The 20475-nt window shown below is 33.7% G+C and overlaps 1 protein-coding gene across 1 annotated transcript in view; it reads right to left on the reverse strand.

Annotated features, from left to right (window-relative positions):
- The window catches only part of CDIN1 (CDAN1 interacting nuclease 1), a 124241-nt gene that overhangs the window by 54988 nt on the left and 48778 nt on the right, over positions 1 to 20475 (reverse strand). Inside the window, exons 6-10 of the mRNA XM_059475133.1 lie at positions 18103 to 18182; positions 17699 to 17748; positions 14805 to 14872; positions 9616 to 9681; positions 7214 to 7319 (exon numbers count right to left, since the gene is read on the reverse strand). Coding sequence (XP_059331116.1) covers positions 7214 to 7319; positions 9616 to 9681; positions 14805 to 14872; positions 17699 to 17748; positions 18103 to 18182 — 370 coding nt within the window. The remainder of the gene's footprint in view (positions 1 to 7213; positions 7320 to 9615; positions 9682 to 14804; positions 14873 to 17698; positions 17749 to 18102; positions 18183 to 20475) is intronic.

The raw sequence follows: 20475 nt of genomic DNA on the forward strand, positions 1-20475 counted from the left end.
CTGGTACACTATAGTGTATTTCTTTTTCCTTAAGCCAAGATTTAGGCACAAGAAATTTGTGCAACTGAGTGGAAATGTGATTCTTGTCCATCAACTGCCCGGGGACTACGAATCCACTCATTTTGTACTTCAAATTACTTAGATTGTGTATTAACCTCACCAGTGTCATACTTGTAAATGCTTTATTTACTGAGTCCTATCTGTAATCAGCTATTGACATTATTTATTTTTTCCTTATATTAGTACATACAGTTTTGTATTCTATACATAGTAATTTATCATTTAATATATTAAAGGCTGCTTAAGACAAAATTCCTCTACCTCTTGGACTTTTTTTGAAAAATTTACTGGATGCTCAATATATATAATATTCAATAGCATGTGAGAATAATTTTTATGCAACTCTGATAGTTAGAAAGATAGATAACTCAATTATTAGATCATCTATCAAAATATTCAGATGTGTAAGAGGCTACTAAAAAGATTGATGACTGAGAAAGTCCACTGATTCTCTAGCCATCATATCCACACATTTGGCTAGACAACATTTTTCGCTGCCTTCACAAGCAAGCTTCATTACCCATCACTCCACTGAAAAGAGTTTATTATGAGGCTGCCATCTTGGCAAGACTATTATTTAGATGATAAATGTTGGGGGAAAAAGTGTGTCTAGATTTTTTTTTTAACATGAGCTTTTTGACAGATAAAACAAACAGCATCTACATTTCTAATTAACTTAAATTTGGCATATACAAATATAGGTCAGTAAAGCTATGATATGCTACTAGATTATCTTCTGTCTGAATCTTGCCCTTAATTTGCAAAATGTAAATTAACTAATTAGAAGAAAAGCAGCATTATTTGTGACAAAATGCTGCTTCTACTTTTGCTTTGTGACATTTACGATCAACTATAGTCCTTCATTCTAACTTCTAGTAGATGGATAATTATGCTCAAACTAATTTATTAGGCTTTTAGCATTGTAACCCAAATAAAAACTTGAGATTTCTAACGGCAAAGAAGCACAACAACTGCAACATGTAGCTAAATGACATACTTGCCAGTTTTACTTCATTCACAATATTATGCTCTTAGCATATCTTGCATGTTTACAGGTATGAATATTTGCACCTTCAATGTTCAAGTACCTGACTCAAAGGAGAGTCCCTATTAGTATTCTTAAAATTTCCTTGAAATCTCTGCATCCTTTCTGCGTGTGATGCACAGTAACAATAATACTCTTATGCTTTGTCCATTAGTACTAAGAGTAAAATTTCACTTTAGATGCCTGTTACCCTCTTCAATTGTCATTTGAAATGAATCAGACTAGCACCTCCAGAGTTAGAAAAAGGAAGAGGGAGCTGATAACTCTTGAGTTTCAGCCCAGCAACTTGACCTTGTTAAATAAAAAATACATGATATCATAGCTCACAGGAAGGCATTCTTTTTGCTTTGGATTGGTTTTAACTACTAGTAGGTAGATAAAGAACCAACACTAAAAGATACATTGAAAATGTCAGATGTAAATGTCAATTAAAAATTACAAGGAATTCTGAAAGGTAAGGTCTGTGGGGGGTTGACATTCTTTGACATAGTGGAGTGTGTGCAACCAGGCCTTTGGCAAGAATAGCAGGATCTATGCTGTCAGCTCTCATCGTACATAAACTTAGATGCTTGTCTAATCTGAATGAGAAATACCAGGAGAACTGGAGCTGAAGCCTAGCAGTAATATGGAAGGAAGCTGAAAATGCTCTGTCTAGACTACACAAATTTCCTGTGACAACAAAATATTTAAGACAGTACAGAAAAATATAAGGGAAAAATAATGTAAACAAAGACATAAACTGCTTAATTTACTATTTTTAAAGTTCAGGATGTAACAATCTAGTAGTGAAAGAGGCTTACATAAGAGCATTAAATTATAATGAAAATCCCAGTTTCATGCTTGTATGAAATACAATACCTAAGGAGAACAATGCATGAAAATATATACTTAATATCAATCACTCAAACACAAACGATAATATTAATAAAATATGGTATGTTCCTTCTTTGCTTTGACAAAAATTAGTTTTGATACAAAATAAAACAATCTATAATACTCAGCAAAACAATTAACTTATGCTATGCATAAGCCATGGTCTCAGTCAAAATGTCTTCATGGTCTGTTTTTCAATCACATAGTTGAAGAGAGCATAACAGGTTTAAACATTACTTATAACATTACTTTTGAGCTGGAGTAAAAAAAAAATTGCATAAGATACATGTTGATTTTTATACTGTTCATGTGTCATTAAATAAAGACAAAAGTAATTAAACTGAAATGCTATTGGAGATAGGTTGAATGTATCCAGGACTTTGCAAAGTGCAGAGATATGCTTCTGTAGGTGTTTGTGTGCATGCAATACATATATTACACTTGTATCTGTTATTCTTGCAGAAGAACACAGAATTTTATCATCTTCACAAAGTATACTACTGCATTTTCTACTAGTAAAGTAGTGGAAAATAGCATTTTTCACTGTTCTTGGTTCCCTTCTTGTCTATAAACAAACATATCTTACTCAGTGCTGCTAAGGTTAGCAAGTTGGCATAGTAATTCACTTAAAAAAACTTAATTAGTTTTGAAGAAACTTACTATATAAAGTCCTAAGCAGTAAAAATCACCCTCAACTCTCTCTTCTATCTACATCCTATTTTGTTAAGATTAATTTAGTAATTCAAGTGGAGCCAGAAGGGAGAGAAAAAGGAGCATAGCAAAACACAGTATGTGTGAAAATCTACAAGCATTAGATAGCTAAACAAACCCTAAGTCCCTCAGTGTAGCAGTAAGGTCAAAACCTTTCAGCATTGTACCAGTATGTCAAAATATGTCAACAAACCATCAAACTTCAAGAAGAATGACCTTTCATTCTTTATATTTGGGCTGCTTTGGATACTGGGTATGCATGAACAGTTTTCCTAGCCACTTGACAACTGTAACTCCCAAGATTTCTTCCAAGTCAAGTTGCTACAATGGTTTCCAACTCACCAAAACAATTTTTCAACCATCTGCAACTGAAGAATACTAAACTTGTTAATGGAACAGACATGCACAAACCCACAGCAAATCTCCCTCTTCCCCTACAATCAGACATCACTTCTTACTTCAACAGTCTTCACAGTAACCTGTCAAACCAATTTAAAGAGGTAAACAGCAAAAAATGCTTGTAATTCTGATCTCCTGATTCAGACTTTGCTCACAAAGAATTCATCCTTACTGTCAACTGTAAATGAATTTGAATGCAAAACTTTTCTCACAAAAACCTAGGAACACATTATCTGAGTTTGTGTTGTGAAATACAATCTTTTGCATCATTTCTGTTTGTACTTATCTGAATTAAATACCCTTTTATTAATCGACAGGGCTCTATGATAATTTAATAATTTTACTATGACTTATAGCTATGAACTGAAGTCCCAAGATTAAGCATAATGCACCTTTTAACAACACAATGAATCATGAATTTAGGCTTCCAAAAAGTGTGATTATTATTTTAAAATTACTTATGAGAAACTTGCTTTTATTTATTCTTTCAAAAAAGCAGAAGTAGAGGACTAAACATGTAGAACAAAAACAAATGCTGGAAGGAATCTAGTAGAGAGATGACTTACCATTTTTATTCAAAGAGAAGATGAAATGCTTCTTTTTCACTATGTGAAATTGCCTTTAGTTTTATAACAGTGTCAAATATGACATTTTCCTATGCTTTTCCTCACCTATAGTAAAGTTTCTTTAGCTAATAATGACGTCAAGCTATCTCCTGGGACTCTCTAGAAATTACATTCCAGACTGTACATATGCCTTAGCCATGCTTGAACAAGATAGAAAATTTAAATTGCTGTATTTGAGTTTATTTCTTACAGCAAGTCACTGACAGTGCACCCACTAATTACTGTTTGAACCATGTGTTGATGATCTGTATATCCTTAGAAGACAGTAGTCATGCCTGTCAGCTCTGACAAACAGACTTTTACAGCTAGGACTCCAATTTTTAATTTAATTTTAAAAAAAGTTATAAAATCAGACACTATGGAGAAAAGAAAAAGAAACAGCAACATTCATCTAAACCCTGAAATAATTTACAACATGTTCACAGACCCCATTTTAAAATGCAATCTGTGTAACTTGCTGTTTATACTCTCCAAATTACCTTTGGTCACACTAACAATTCAATAGCTTTTATTCTCATAGTTACAACAAATACAGCAATGTAGACCAGTGAAAAATGAAAAGTGTGGTATCTACTACTTGTGCAAAAGGCAATTATATTTTGTACATGGAGTTTCTCTGTTTACCCAGTAGCAGTGTAAGCTACAGTCTGCTCAGTGGATGCCACTGCTCTGAAGGAATAAACATACTGAGGGAAGTATATTAATCACTTCATACTAAGTTTGACCAGTATATAAAATAGCTTTTTTTCCCAAAACATAACTCTGCAAAATCAATCTGGGAACATGCAAGACCAAACTTGCCTTTACATGCTTCTTTATTATTGAAAAATCTCAATATCTAAACAACACCTTAAATTATAACTGTGCAAATCCACTGACAAGGTACACTTTGTACATTTTTAATGTGAAGCTTAATTTGAAGATGAGGTTGCAGTGCACCACTGCAATTGAAAATTGCTTAACAATACCATTGATGTATGAGCCATAAAAAACCTTGCTAAGCTGTCCCTGCAGAACTCAGAGTAATAAAAAGGTGTTCTTCTGCACTGAGGTGAACAGACATGGTTGACTGCATCTAGGGAGCTGTTCTGTTAAATGAGAAAGTGCCATTTCTTTCCTGTCAGTACAGACCAATTTAAGACACTCACAGATTTAGTTAGCACAAAGTACAGGATTTAATGAAATACACACATAACAGCAAACAAGCCCCAGCTATGTTCAAAGTTTTCAGTCAGATTCTGAATAAAATTCATCTTACATCTGTGACATGTGAGAAAATAACACAGAAACTTTTCCAGGTTGACTCACAATTTTTAGATAAGCAATAAAAAAGCTGAACAGAAAAGGTTCATTCCTTTCAAAGTATCTAGATTTGTGTTTCTCTCCACATCTAACAGGTGATACAGATTTTCTCTTCAATTTCATTTCTGCTTTAAGTTCAACCAATGGATCAGGTTTAAAAAAATCCTAAACTGTTACTTGAGCATCATATCAACTCTATTGTGAACTCTTGCTTGTTCTCCAAATAATTTCTCTTTCAAGAGGAAGTGAGACACAAAGGTGTAGTAAATTGACTGAGAATCTCTTGAAAGACCTCTGCATAGACTGATAAAATAATACAAAATTGGTTCACAGTTTGTGCAGTTGCAACTGTGTTCTTTCATATAAATAGTTCCAGAGACCAATGAAACTTAACTGTCTAACCTCCATGCAACCCAATCTGTCAATATCTGTTCACTAACCCAACTGTCATTATATTAGAAACTACAGTAATTCAGAACTCATTTCAGAAGATGTGGCTGTCAGCTTGGCCAAGCAGTGCCAAAATTAAAACTAACAGGAATTATTCCTTAAAAAACCTCACAGAAATCTGCCTAATTTCCATAATTAACCTAAATTTTTGATTTAGGGTGTAACTAATCTTATTATGAAGAGTTCTAGCTTCCTTTAAATGAATGCAAATTCACTGCACTAAAGAATCAAACATTTTTGTACATCTTAACTTAGTATCTTTAAACTCAAGTTATCAGTTTGAAATTCACTTCTTGGAGGTGCTCTTCTCTGACACCATAATGGATGCCTTCAAACACACCCTGTACACTCAGAAAGTATTCCAGTACATCTAATGGTCTTCTCCTAGCCTGAGCTGCTCCCTTTCCTTTACACTGATGTGCAGGTCAGCAACGTTTGCATCACAACCTTTCCTGCCATTCTCACCCTTTGCCTAGATATCATATGTACTCAAATTTCTTTCTAAGTTTTACATTCAGTGTTTCACAATTTACTTTCTTCAACTCTTCTAGAATACAATATCATCATCCAACAACTGACAGCCTTCCAAGTTTCCCATTACCTTGATTCAAGCTTTCCAACTCTCTGCTTTCTGAGATTGCCAAGTAGGAGCAGGTCCTTTTTCTATCAATCAAGAATGTTGCTGCAGAGCACAATTCTGCACTTTAATGATGTTATTGTCAAGATCTGGTTTCCCTTTCTCTGCTGCTTTCTATTGAACCTGCTTTTAAGGTATTTCCAAAGGTAATGCTAGCAATTTTCATATTCAGCTGAAATACTGATTGTCACCAGACTAGGCTCTGATATTGGAACAGAGACTGTTGCACGTTCACACACTTGTGCCATGTTCTCCACTATCCCTCTGATGGTCTCTTGTGGACACTGAGAAGACTTCTAAATCTATGTTTTAAAACAATCTGTTATTAAAGGTTTAATTTGCCTCATTATCTTGCTTAGGGTTCTAATACATAGAAAAATGGCATTGAGGATGAAGCATTGTGTTTAGTACTCTTTTATGAGGAGGTGAGGAGGTGTCTAGTGAGGAGGTGTCTAGTACCATATAAAGATTTATAAATATACACAATAATGACTTTTAGAACAATAAAGAAGAAGCATTTTAACCATATTTAAGAGAAAATATCTTTACACCAATACCATCAGCATCCCACAAAATTCTGTCTAGTACAACTTTTGTTCCCCCTTAAACTGCAAATACTTACTACATTTTCAACTTGAAGATAATTGTAATTATTGCTTCAAATGTACAAAAGAAATACTTCATTAAAAAAAACCCACTGTGAAACAGTACTGCCCTACTTACAATGACAATGAGCAATAATGTCCTTTCTACACAAATCCCACTTGGTTAGACTGGGAAGATATTTTAACAAATTTGTCACTTTGTACATATTCCATAACATTACAGCAAAATCTTCCTTCTAAGTTAGGTATTAAAAAACTGGCATATAACTTCTGTACCAACATCACTTACTCTAGCATCACTGTAAAATCACCATATATTTTTGCTGCACGTTAAAAATTAAGATCTCAATTTTTCATAAATATTTCAGCACACCAACCTGAAATGCTAATTAATGACATTCAAAATGTCAGATTAATAACATGTTGAGTCAGTAGTGTTTTATCCGATAACTTCTTTTTAAAATGAATTCCTATTTATCTATAAGGAAAATGAACAGAAATATACCTGTTCCAGTAGCTCCAAAACTGGTCCTGCAAGTGGGCTTGGTGGCTACTTTCATCACCAAATGAGGCTTTGCTTTCAATCCAGTGAATGATGTGTCCTTCCACAGCTAGGGTGACAGCAAAAAACAAACTGAACTCTGAAAATCACACTCAACAGCCTGTAAGACTGTGTTAGGGAACATTCTATTTACTCCACAATCTACCACATAATTCATGCTTGCAACCACGTTACATATTTGTAAAAATTTTCTTTCAAATATGTACATAGGGCATTTAAAAAAATACCAGAAAATACTTTAAACAGATAATCACATGAATTTCAGTTTAATTACACCCTGTTCCACATATCTGCATTTATTCTAATGCAAAGAGAATATTAAAAAAAGAGATTAGACTAAGAAGCAGCTGTATTCTTCTACTACCCTTACTTTGCTGGAAGGTAGTTGTCAGGTAAGAAATTGGAAATTTCTGCTGAATGATCAAAACAGTTAGATAAGCTGCTACAGACAGACACTTGCCACCAATCCAGAATGGAAGGTATAAGAAAGGGAAGGAAATTTATCCTGGACATGTGTCTGCTTCCTTTCTTTTGTAAAACCAGTAATGTTTTATCAGAAAAGTTAGGAGTAAGAAGGCTTATGTGAAAAAATATGATTTTGTTTCTATGCTTTGGCATTTGCTTTGGTTCATGTCTTTCCTCATTTCTTGCAGGAGTGAACTACTAATATTAATAAAATAATTTTTTTTTTTTTTTTGAAAAAGCAATGTCTTTTCTTAATGGCAATGTAATTTTGCAGAAGAAATCATTCTTTCTCCAAAAAGGTGTTGTTAGGTATCATTGTTAAGATCTTTAAAAATGTTATGGTTATTTTGAGTTACCTACAAGATCCATAACCATGATGCCCTGGCATAAATTTAACTTGGAGTGAGGTTTTCAGAGAGCATGCAAACCTAGAAGCACTACACAGAAAGATTACAAGAGGCTATAGCAGCAAATGATTGACTACAGACTGCAAAATTACTCAGGGAATCTGGGAAAATAACTCATGAAGTCACCATACTAAGCTCTATGTGCCACCACTGCCCTGCTCTCAGTAACCGAGTTAACTTGTGTAGGCCCACACTACTACATCCTTCCCCACCCCCAACACCTTTAGACCCCAGGAGATAAAACAGCTGAGGTAAAATCAGCTCAGATGCTAATTCTAAGAAACATCTGCCTTTCCTAGGTTTGTACTCAGTCATGAAGAAAAGAATCCAAGGACTGCTATACCTTAGTTCAGACAACAGGTAGAACATGATTTCCTCTAAGTCTCAGGTGATTACAATAACTTAAAAGAAGTAATGCACTGTTATTATTTGAATTTGAGACAAATATATGCAAATGAATTATTACTATTTTTAACCTTCTTTCTAATAGGGTAATAATAAAAAAATAATTCTTTTGGGTGTTCCCTGGTTTCCCTTCTTAAGAATTAAAATGTAGTTGCTTTTCTAGTTTCCTTTTGATCAGGCTCCTGAATAGGTGGAATATGACCTCACGCTCCTAATATAAAAGCGGGTACCCTTAACACCATGTGTGTACTGTGTTTATTATGGTCCACATTACTGGGCAATCCTACTAATGTATGCAACTTTCTGAAGAGCAGGTAAAGAGGGAGGCAGGCTCTTTTCAGTGGTGTCCAGTAACAGGACCAGCGGCAATGGGTACAAACTTACACACAGGAGGCTCCACCTGAACATCAGCAACCACTTTTTCACTATGAGGGTGCTGAGCACGGGCACACGTTACCTAGAAAGACTGTGGATACTCCCTCCTTGCTGATATTCAAGTGCTGTCACATGGCCTCAAGACCAGAAAAGGCAGATGAACTTTAACATGACCTTTATACTTACTTTTTTCCCTTATTCTTTCTTCCCATTCAGGCTTTTAAAAAACAGTAAAGAACTGCAGAGTTGTATTTGGATGCAAAGTGATGGTAAAAGAATAACTGCACAATAACAAACCTTTATGCAATGACCTACAGGTGTAATGTAATAATCTTAAGACTATGAACTGATTTGATCTAGAAGTAAAAGACATTTCTAGCTATTTCAGAGTTTAGTTCAGAATGGCAGTGGGCAGAATACATTAGTGGGAGCAGGGATTTGGGGGTTTTTAGTGTTGTTTTTTTGTCCTTTTTTTGTTAATGAGATAAAAACATGCAGAGACTAAAGAAGAAAGACTGGGTAACACTATTTAGGATCAACCTCTCTGACTCAAACTAGAAGTTCTTAGAATTATTGGGTAACTCCTGAAGAGACTTATTTACAGTATCCTAGAGTATGCTTCACTTAAGTAGCCATAATATTTTAGATGAGTACTTCTACACAAAATAATAAAAATTCTTTTAAAAGACTTACCTACTGGCACTTCTAAAATAAAGTCTGGTGTTTTGTCATAACCCTTTGCACGAAGCTGATCTTCAGCTGCACATAGAAAATAAGAACTACTGTTTATGAAACTATTCCATTAAGTAGACAGCAGCATAATTAATTTTATTCTAAATAAGAATGCAAGAATTACTAATGCAATCATACATATCTTTCTTATGCATGCAATGCTGTGTCAGATTAAATGAACCTTTGTAGAAAACCTGAAGCATGGATATAAAAATGCTTCTTTGTCATCTCTGCATTTTTATGTCTTCATTATAAACATCATTAATTCAAGCTGTCATACAGTATTTTATAACCTCCAAATATTCAAAATAAAGAGGTATATTCACTGATTGAAAGAAGAGTCTCTCCACCTTCGGATGTGTTAAGATTAATCCTACCAGCACCACAAACATAGATATACTGTTGCTACTGCCTTGGTTTTATTTTTAATGTTAACATAAAATTGTTAAAGAAAAAGAGCAAGAAAAGCCTTCTCTCCCAGAAATTTATTAAAGTAAAGAAAAACCATAATTTTAGTTTCTTTTGCATTCTGGATTCTGTAGAATTTTTCCAGTTTCTGAACATAGATTTAGACATTCTGCTAACATTATGTCTATAACTTGATTGTTTAAAAATATTAGAGATGAGTATTTCAATAAATAATAATGAATGAGCAAGACAAAACTGCAAAAGGGAAAAGAAGCTTTCTTTTAAAAAAATGAAAAAAAAAGAAGAAAGTAAAAAAGCCCATGCCACCTCTTAATGTTTTTTGTCCTTGATTTCTGATACCATTACATTGGTATTTCTGAAACACCATTTCTCCATTAGAATTTGGAGTGACCTGGTCATTCAATTCCAGGCATGGCTTTCTGTCTTCACCCAAGCTCAACTAATGGCACTACCTAGTAACAAGTAAGGCTGTGTAGCCCCTTAACACCTACTGGGCTGTTGACATTGTCATGCATCCCATTCGCCTTTCTACATCACCTTTGATTAAAATTAATGGTCCATTCTCACTGTTGGGTAGCTTATTTCCAATCCATTTATCAGGTTAGGACAGTAGTTTCATGGCCAATGTTCAGAACTCAGTTTTTGAATACTTTGTGCAAATCCTGAAAGGTCAGCAGTTTGAGTCCAAGTAACATTTTAATGACAAGAAAAACATACTAACTTAGAAATCAAAATACTGTAATATTGCCAAAATCAAACCCTCCCACTCTTTTTCATTGAAGAATGTAATTCTGAAGTATTTTATACAGTGAACTAATTCTGAAATTGGGACAGAAGTAAATTTGGAAATCTGAACATTCACATCAGTGTAAACTGCAATAGGTGTTTATTCTTTTTGAGTGGTACTATAAGTTTTTTTTTAATTTTGAGAGCATTTCTTCATTATAAACACACTACACTAAATATAAGTCTTTGCAATGTGACACTTCATTATCACATAATATAAAATTATGACTCTTATCACATGATAAGATAATGAAAAACATTTCTAGGATTTGGAGACAGATTTGGTTTTTGACTAATTTTTGAAACTTAAATTGTCAAGTATACAAATCATGTTAAGATCGAGAAAGTTCTAATTTAACAGAACATCTGAATAGAAAGTCTTACGCCATAATATAAAAATGAATTAATGGTCTATGTAATCTTTTAATCCTTATTTTAAAAAACCAACAAAACAATTTTATCCAAATTTAGTTAACTTTAATTTAACAATTAAGAGCAACCTGCTCTTAATTGCTTAAAATAATCTAGCATAGAAAATAGGAAGTCCCAGCTGAAATTTTTTTCATTTAAGAGCAATAGTAATAGAAAGGCCTGTCTTTTCTTTCACATCTAACAAATGCTAGTACCACAAAATAAGGCAAATGCCCCTTAAAAAACTTACTGAAAACCAAAACAGATGTAAACACGTTTCATAGGTCAACACGGCAAGTCTCTGAACTGGAATCTGTATCAGCATTACTTTTAATATTCTTCAGCAGATTGTTTTTTCAAGGGTGCCCAAATACTTTTAAAATCTTTTCATACTAATTCATGGTGAGGAAAAGAACATGATTTTTTTAAAATATCTGGTTCTAAATGTCTTCATGTGGTTTCTCCTAGCATTCCATACTGTGATTAACATTGGAAAACATATTAAAAACCATGTTTATTATTGATGTATCTGTCATGTGCAGAAACAGAGCTTTGCATTAGTATTTCTCCAAGTGTTTTAAAGCTTTATAACCCTGGGGAAGAAATAATTACCCGAACTCCTCACAATCACCATAAAATTTTTGTTTTAAACCATAACACCATCAAAAAGAAGTACTAGCTTTTCAGCCCAGGTATGTTTCACATTGCTCCAGAAACTACAGAGGCAGCATTCTGCACCTCAAAAGATCTTTAAACTCCAGCATGGATTAAAAAATAATTCAGTAACTGCTTGAAAGCCAGCCCACAGCAGTTTTGACAGTTACATTTATAAATCCTCAGGTCTGAAAATTATGTGGAAACAGCCCTAATAAGTAGTTTGTCAACAGATACCCCATTAATTTAGATTTTCAACAAAACTGCAGCTTCATCTTTACCATAATGTCACACTCAATCAGAACCATTTAACACATCATTGTTCTCCTACTAGCCCTCCTCTGCTGAGGCATAAATGAGCTACAACTGCAAATTTAAGATTACAGCAGAAAACACTGATCAGATTTCATGATTTATATCCACTGGTGGAAATCAAAGGAGGATAAAGCTCAATAGCTCCCCATATATCTAAAAACTTTCCTAACATAATCATGGTAAAGACACAAAAATAAAATTCCTATACAGAACTTAGAAGCTCCTGCCATTTCAGTATGGCATGTGAAGCTGCGAGCCTATTTTGATAAAATGCTTCTATTGATCACTTTAATCTCAAGCAGGCCAAGTGATAAAGACTGGAGAGAGCTGTGTTTTTGCTGAAGAGAGGATATGGTATATGAAGCACTTCTTATGAAGAGTGGATTAATCAAATGTAACCCCCATTAGTGTCTATAGGTTTCCAGTCAATTCCAGGGTGACTCTGAAGGTATTACTTCTGATCTGAAGGCTTGGAAAGCCAACTGCTCTAGAAACAAATTCTGTCCAGAACCTAAAAAGATGCTTCATGCTCTAAGACTATACTGAGGCACTTGATATTCACTGTGTCCTGTGACTGTACTTTCCTCTCCTGTACTAGACTCTCTGTTGCTCAGGTGAACACATCTGATAGAAACTTCCTGACTATTCTTGAAACAGTAATGCAGAATATGGGAACTCCCACTAATATGGGAACTGCAAAATTTCTGTTTCTTTGAAACATGTTAAAAAGTAATGGAATTACAAGCCATAAGCCATGTAAACCATAAGCCTTCTTCAAAACAGGAATGAAGTATTACGCAACAAAGCCTGAATTTTTAGACCTATGGGAAATACTGGCATCTCTTCTGTTTTTATGGTGTTTTCTTCAAGCAGTTTTGGAACTAGGTTTTTGGAAAGGAAAGGCTGTATTGCAAGAGACTTGGTAGGGTTCATCTTGCAAATATTGGGAAAGTTTTATTTTTAAGAATATCCCAAACATATATAGATATGAAATAGATACATGATCACAGACATAATAAATACAAATCTTAACATATCTTAAATCATGACTAAACAATACTTCACTATATATAGAATGTGAACAACAAATTAAGCTCTCTCATTTCTATCTTCATATTTTAATAAGTTCTAATAAGTTAACTTCTAACTTCTTCTAATAAGTTAACGCATTCTAGATGTTTTAATTTGATAGCACAAATTTCTTGGAGCTAATTTCTAAAGAAAAAATTGATGCTTATCCGAAGTCATGAAACAGTAAAATTCAAATGTGATTTTTATACTTCTTAAGCTTACACAAGCCAAATAAAATGATAATTCATTGGGTTGAGGATCCCTTACTGAGTCATCCAGTCCATTCCCTCGTATCGTGATGGAATTGATTTCATTACCAGCTTTGATAGATGAGTGTCAAATCCAGCCTTGAATTTTTCATTGAAGGTGATTCTACAACCTTTCCTGGCAGTTTGTTTTACATTTATTGTTCCTAGAACTGTTTGTTTATCTTGTTTTTTTTTAACCATCATCTCTGCAATTACAGCTTAAGCCTATTACCTATATCTACACTCTTACAGTCAAATAAGAAAATTTGCCTCTTCATATTTTCATAGTGTCATTTGCAAGCTTGTAACTAATCCTCTCCTTTTTTCATTTTTCTCTAAAATAAAAGAGAACACTAATTCTGTTCCTTAATCATGTGGACAAATGCCTTAAAAAGTTTAATAATGCCTTCTAACTTCTTAAATTTGTTCAAGGTTTCCAAAATCTTAACCTGATATAGCTTCAGGAGAAATCATAGCTCCAGATAAACCCAGCAAAATTCACACAAATTTAGTACAATGCCCAATCATTAACAGAAGAGAGCATTTCACTTCACTGTCTCATCACATAAGGAATCCATGCTTTAAGAAGTCACTGTTTGCAATCACATTTACAGAATGGACACTTTGAATATTAATCTTTATTTCAATGGCACTCATGTAAAAGAAACCTACTGCAGGCTAAAAGAAACATACTGCAGGCTAAAAGAAAAAAATTAAAGTAACTTCCTAACTAATTAATCCCAAAAATAACTTTAAAAATTGGGAGTGTTAAAAAGAGTAATTGCATTAATTGGGAAGCAGAGGGCAAAAATTCAGCAGAAACTGCACAGCAAGGTAAATGAGTGAATCTTCTAGCAGTTCTTTAATACATAAAGCATTCTGAAGCTAATATTTCATATGCTTCTTCCTAAATCTCATAAGGCCTGGATTATGGCTAATATCTCATGACACCAAAAGTAATACTGCAGCAGATATTAAAGCATTTTTTTCAACTACTTATTCTATAAAATATTAATTGCAAGCCTGTGCATGTGCTGTATATATAGGGTATTAGGAACTGAGTTCCTGCTCAGTTCTAAATCAATAAAAGATAACATATATAGCATCAATCATATTTCACTCTTCCTTTACTACCTAATATAAGGAGCATTGGGGCTGAATTTTGTCATAGGTAAACAGTTACCAACATCTCTGAAGTTAAGAATTCACTGGATAACCTCTGCTACAGATTCTTACCTATGAAAGAGAGATTTTTTTCCAAAAGCATTTCTCGCAGCAAGACTTCGTGCTCATGCCCAATAGCACTGATAGCTTTAGGTTAAGAAATACAAGATTACTTTGGAAAAGAAGAAACTTCATAGAAACATCAAAAGTGAATTTATTTGCCTTCATCTGCATTTCAGAAGTGCCCAATGATATGAACTCCAATTTTTGAAAATCCTTATAGTGATTTTTAGACGCATACACAACTTTGCAAAAATCAGATTATTGTACCAACAGCATACACTTAATAGAATTAAGACCCATTTAACCATATTTATTCAGTATATTTAAGGGCAGTATTTCAATTTTTTTTCTTTACTGTTTATTCTTCTAAATATAAAAGAAAGTGTGATCCTAAAACCTGCAGTAAAATACCTTTAAAGTTGCACTTTACTGACAAGCGACCAATTCTCCAATCCAGCAAAGGACAAAACAAACTGGTTTTCTTTTTCTATATTTTGAAAATGATAGGTAATACATTCATCTGAAACATCTTACTGTAAAAAATCCATCCTTTTAATTGATTTTTCAGAAGCATGAACTAATGTCAGGGAAAGATAAAATCATATTTTATAGTGAAGTCCTTTTCACTTCACCGACTGCCTGTTGATCAAATGTCCTATTCCTTGGAATATGTAAAACAATCACCATATGAAATATTTTTAATATATCCTCTTGGAGGTCAAAGTTCTATTCTGGAAGCTTTTAAGAAGAATCCTAGAGAAAAATATGATAAAAGATCTTACGTTAAAAGCAGTTAAGCTCCAAATTCTGTTTAAAGTCACTTCTTAAAACTTAAACTACAGATCATCTTACTATTACAGTTAAGTAATTAGCTTATATGAACCCTTCATATTGAACAGCAAAAAAATTATTCTATGGAATCACTTCACATGTATATACAGCTTATATAAATTGAAACTGTATTATGTTAAACTCTACTAGCAATTTCAGAACAAAAGGGACAAATGAAGAATGGCAAAAAGGTAGGAAAAATATTGCAAACAGAATTTACAATGCACCATAAGCAAAAACACTTAGTCTATAATAATACCTGTTATTGATGTATGGCAATGACCATGGGGCAAAACTTGTAAATAACATCAGAAGCCATTTTCTACTCATGCAATCTAGCAGCCTAGTTTCCCGTAAGCATCTGAACTATTACTGAAAAATAGCCTCTTGGCATTTACAAAAAGGTTGACTTCATACTTTGGTCCATGCATATACAATTAGATAGTTATATTTAAAATCAATATGCAATCCTTCAGAAGACATTATGCTTTTAAAACCTTAACTTTAAATTGATTTTTAACTATTTTATGCACCTCAAAATTAACATCTAATTCAGCAACATACAGTAATGCACTCACACAGCTTAGTATTAAACTTTTCTGTACCAAAATGGAATTGAAAAACTCTTCATTACTCTCATTGACGTCACTGCATATTCAATAACCGATCTGAGCCACAATATGAGGAGGATATAAAAGTCTTTTCTAGATTGCAGGCAAATAAGTCTTTAAAATGGTTCATAATTCTACATATGTGTCTTTGTTATTTTTAAGCTTGGCACTTTCATAAGACTACAGCCAGATTGCTCATCCACAAAATATTAATCTTAAAATTCTGGATATGAAAACCAATGATCAACAACCATTTAAAATGTGTGGCTTATTAGATCAATCCACTTTCAGAGCACCTTTTTTTAATTGTGAAGATAATCTCAATGAATATCTAAAATTACAAATTAAAAGCACAAAATACAAAGACAATTAGAACTCTCTCCTGCTGGTGTTAAAATTAATGGCGGCAGGGCTAAGGCTGTAGTAGACACAAGTGTTTCTAGCAGAAAGAAAGTATTTTTAAGGAGTGACAATCATGTGTATCTACATGTGCAACTACATGAAGTGCTGTTTTTCATTAATAGCTAAACATCACTGCAGCTTTCCCATCTTGCGGGACAGTGAAACCAAGATTTTCCCCCAGACTGCATGCAGAGATTTATGCAAGGATTCTCTAGGACTTGGGAAGGAACTGCCTTACTAGCCTGCTCTGGGACAGCAGACCATGATTTTGAAAGTTTTCCTTTGACTGCAGATTGAAACAGAAAAGCTGCTCCTGCAAGATTTTATTAAAATAGATTTGGGTTCTTGGTGATCATTCCTACCAAATTATAATCTTAATCTGGAACATTCAGTGCCACACGGAATTCCCTCAGTGTATATACCATATGGCTCTCTAATTAATTATTTCAACACTATAAAAAAAATATCCCCGAACATTCAGGATATTTTTATAGTTTTTTACTACAGCTAAATCTCCTTTATGAAGAAGACAAAATAAAATAACTGCGCTGGAGTGTCAGGTAGGAGTTTAAAAATACTAATCAGTCAATCACACTTGAACTGCACTTGAAAAAATTTCAGTTAAAACTCATATTCATAACAAAGCAAAGTCACAATGTTGAACACTATGTATGAAACTTATTAATTTCATCACAGAATAACTGAGATTGGAAGGTATCTCCAGAGATCATATAGACCAACTCCACCACTCAAAGCATGGTCACTTAGTCTTAAGCAAAAACCAGATATGCATTTCAACTAATCAAAACCACAGAGGTTCAATGAGGCATATATATATGAATGTATAACCAGCGAACTGACATCCTCCCATGGTCCATCTGATTTTTGTTAGTTAAGAGAAAGCTCTGCAGTGACCCTCTAGCTGACTGAATGTAAAAGACAGGAGTATGAAATGTGTTTTGTGAAGCAGAACTTTATGTCAGGTTAAAGCTAGACACATCTCTTCCACACAGTCTAAGCTCATCAATTGTGCACCTAAAATTTTATGGGAAAGGATACTGTTTGATGCAGTCCACCAGTGGTCCATAACAACAGTCGTTCACAGTACACTGCAGACAAATAAGAGAAGTAGTATACTGATGGGCAACTACAAAACCATTATAGTTAAAGAGTATCTTAAAAACAGTAATTACTTTTCCTCAAAAAGGCTATCAGATGCTGTTCAGATTTAATCACAGAAAACAAAAACTGCATGCTTTTATTCACTATAAAAGCAAGCTATTAAAAAGTGAAATGCTCCCCTCACAAATATTGCACTGCCATTTATAGTGCACTCTGACCTCACTGATAGTTTATGATGACAGTAATTAAATGAGGTTTAAAATCTTTTACTCTGCTAGGCAGATAACAGAATTGCCACAGGAAAAAAAACCCAAACCAAACAAAACAAGTGTGATTAATACCTGATAGACTTGATTTGCTAGCACTCCATCTGGAATCTGAGAAGGGTCCCGTAGCATGCTATTTATAAGAGTTTTGGAGGCTAGAGAAATAAAAATAAAAAACATACAAAAAACCTGTTAGCTCAGTTACACTTTATTTATAAAAACCTTGATGATATTAATAATTTTGGAAATCATCCACCCAGCAAATACGAACTTACACATTCATAAGTACTTACCCATTCTGATACAATTATCTCTAAAGTCTTGAAACATTAAAGGATTTTATCAGCCCAAGGTGAAAGCAGGCCCTTATTTACTTAATTCTACTGGACAGTTTGTGCTTTTGAAGCACATACAGCTTCTAAGGAAACTGCTTAGTATACAGTAAGAGTAGCTCAAAATAACCTTCATGTCCTATTAGAAGATATGTAAAAATTCTAAACAGCCTTTAAGAAACTTTTCAAGGACTTCATGATTCCAATTTATTAGTTTCCAAATTCAAATATTTATTTACTCAGTTTTGACACATTTTTCTGAGCATTTAAGAGCTGGGAAAAGGCGTTCTCTGCCTTTTTGAAATGTACAAATATAAGTCAAAAGATATACGAAGCTAATTTTAGCACCTATCTTTTTTAACTTACTGATATTAACACTACAATGAAAAACTAATGTAAAACAGGAGATACCTTTAGTTTATTTTCAAATACAGTCTTAGCAATCCTCGGCATTGTTTCCTCTCTATCTGCTTAGACTGGGTAGTTGCAAATACCAGTTAATTACTAATAGCAGGAAAGACTTTATTCTAGAAAAATACCTTCTAAAAACATCAAATATTTTAAAATTTCTCAGAGAAAAGTCAATGCTGCACATCCTGTCTCTGTCCTGGGAACAAGCTCTGATGGAGCTCATCTAGTGGTGTATTTACATCATTGAATCCTTATGTGTAGATCAGGTTTGAGACTAGCAAAGGTTCCCCACTGCCAAAGATTTCCTGCATGACTTCAGACTAATTCCTTTAACCTGTGCGTGGTTCAATCCTGTAAACAAAACAAAAAACTACTCTTTTCCCGTTCTTCATCTGTTTTGCCCCAACTCAGAGCCAAAGCTTTGTCACGGTCTTCAGCAACTGAATCAAAAGACTCAGGTGACACCGTGAAAAGAACTGACAGAGCCTGTGACACGAAGGGATCTGCCATATAAGCAGCAATGCTGCTGTCAATGGATGTGTGTAAGCACCTCCCTGAAAGTAAAGGAGATGGCATTGCAATCTACTCCCTAGGTTGCCTCTTAAAAGCATCACATTCAGGTGATTGTAGCATTTGCAAGAAAATAATTTATTTAGGAAACTATTCCACATGAGCAAAGGAATACAAGCCCTTGAATGAGTTTAAAGGCTGTGAAAGAGCTACAAAGAGCTATCATCACAGGCAGGAACAAAAGTTTGTGCAAATATTATTAACAACAATGATTTCCACTACGCAAAAACACACCCAGAATCAACACATCACATTATGTCTATGTATCTTATTACTCTAATATGAAACACATGTTAATTTTATAAGTTAATACTAAGAATAAATAGGCATTTTACCTTAGCCTTTGTACACTGTTAAAATACATGTTTTACTTAGCATAAAAACTTTGAAAATGTGAAACAAAAGGTGGTCTGCATATTTACATTTCTAAAACTAAAATTTGAAACAATAACCATTTTGCACTTGGTAGGTAGGAAAAATATACAAGTAACAGCTTGCCAATAGAGAGGTTGATAGAATGGTAAAATAATGAAGAGTGTAACAGAGAATTCACTGCTTTAAAGGGCTACTGGTCTATATATTATTATTTGAGTATGAAAAATTAATTATTTTTATGTAATCAAACTCCAGAAAAACACCACAGATTTGCATTTGGAAAATGTTTAACTGGACACTGTTTTGAGTAATGAGCTACAGGTGCAAAATAAATTTCCTCTATTTATAAGACTGTCAACTTCAGTTTCTCAATTCTGGTTACCAAATATTATATTCTTTACCTCTATCAGAGTAGTAATGAATTTACATACAAAATTTTATATTAGGCTGATGTCACTCTGGTTCTAACAGTTGTTAAACTATGCTTCTAAAAGAAAAGGCATCAAACAGAACTGATTACTATACTGGCTCTGAACATATTACCTTTTTTTCTTATATAAACATTATCTGCTTATGTAATGTCCTACAAAACTGAAAAAAAATCACCCCACATATTATTATCAGCTTTGCACTATCTATGCAACTAAGAGAAGGTACCTTCAACTGCAATTATTGTTTTAAGAAAGCCAGTTACTGTAGTGGCAGCATCCCAACAAGGCTGACTGTTTACAAACTGAAATGGCACAAAAGTGCTAAGGTT

This window comes from Ammospiza nelsoni, chromosome 6 (assembly GCF_027579445.1).
Source record: "Ammospiza nelsoni isolate bAmmNel1 chromosome 6, bAmmNel1.pri, whole genome shotgun sequence".
Lineage (NCBI taxonomy): Eukaryota > Metazoa > Chordata > Aves > Passeriformes > Passerellidae > Ammospiza > Ammospiza nelsoni.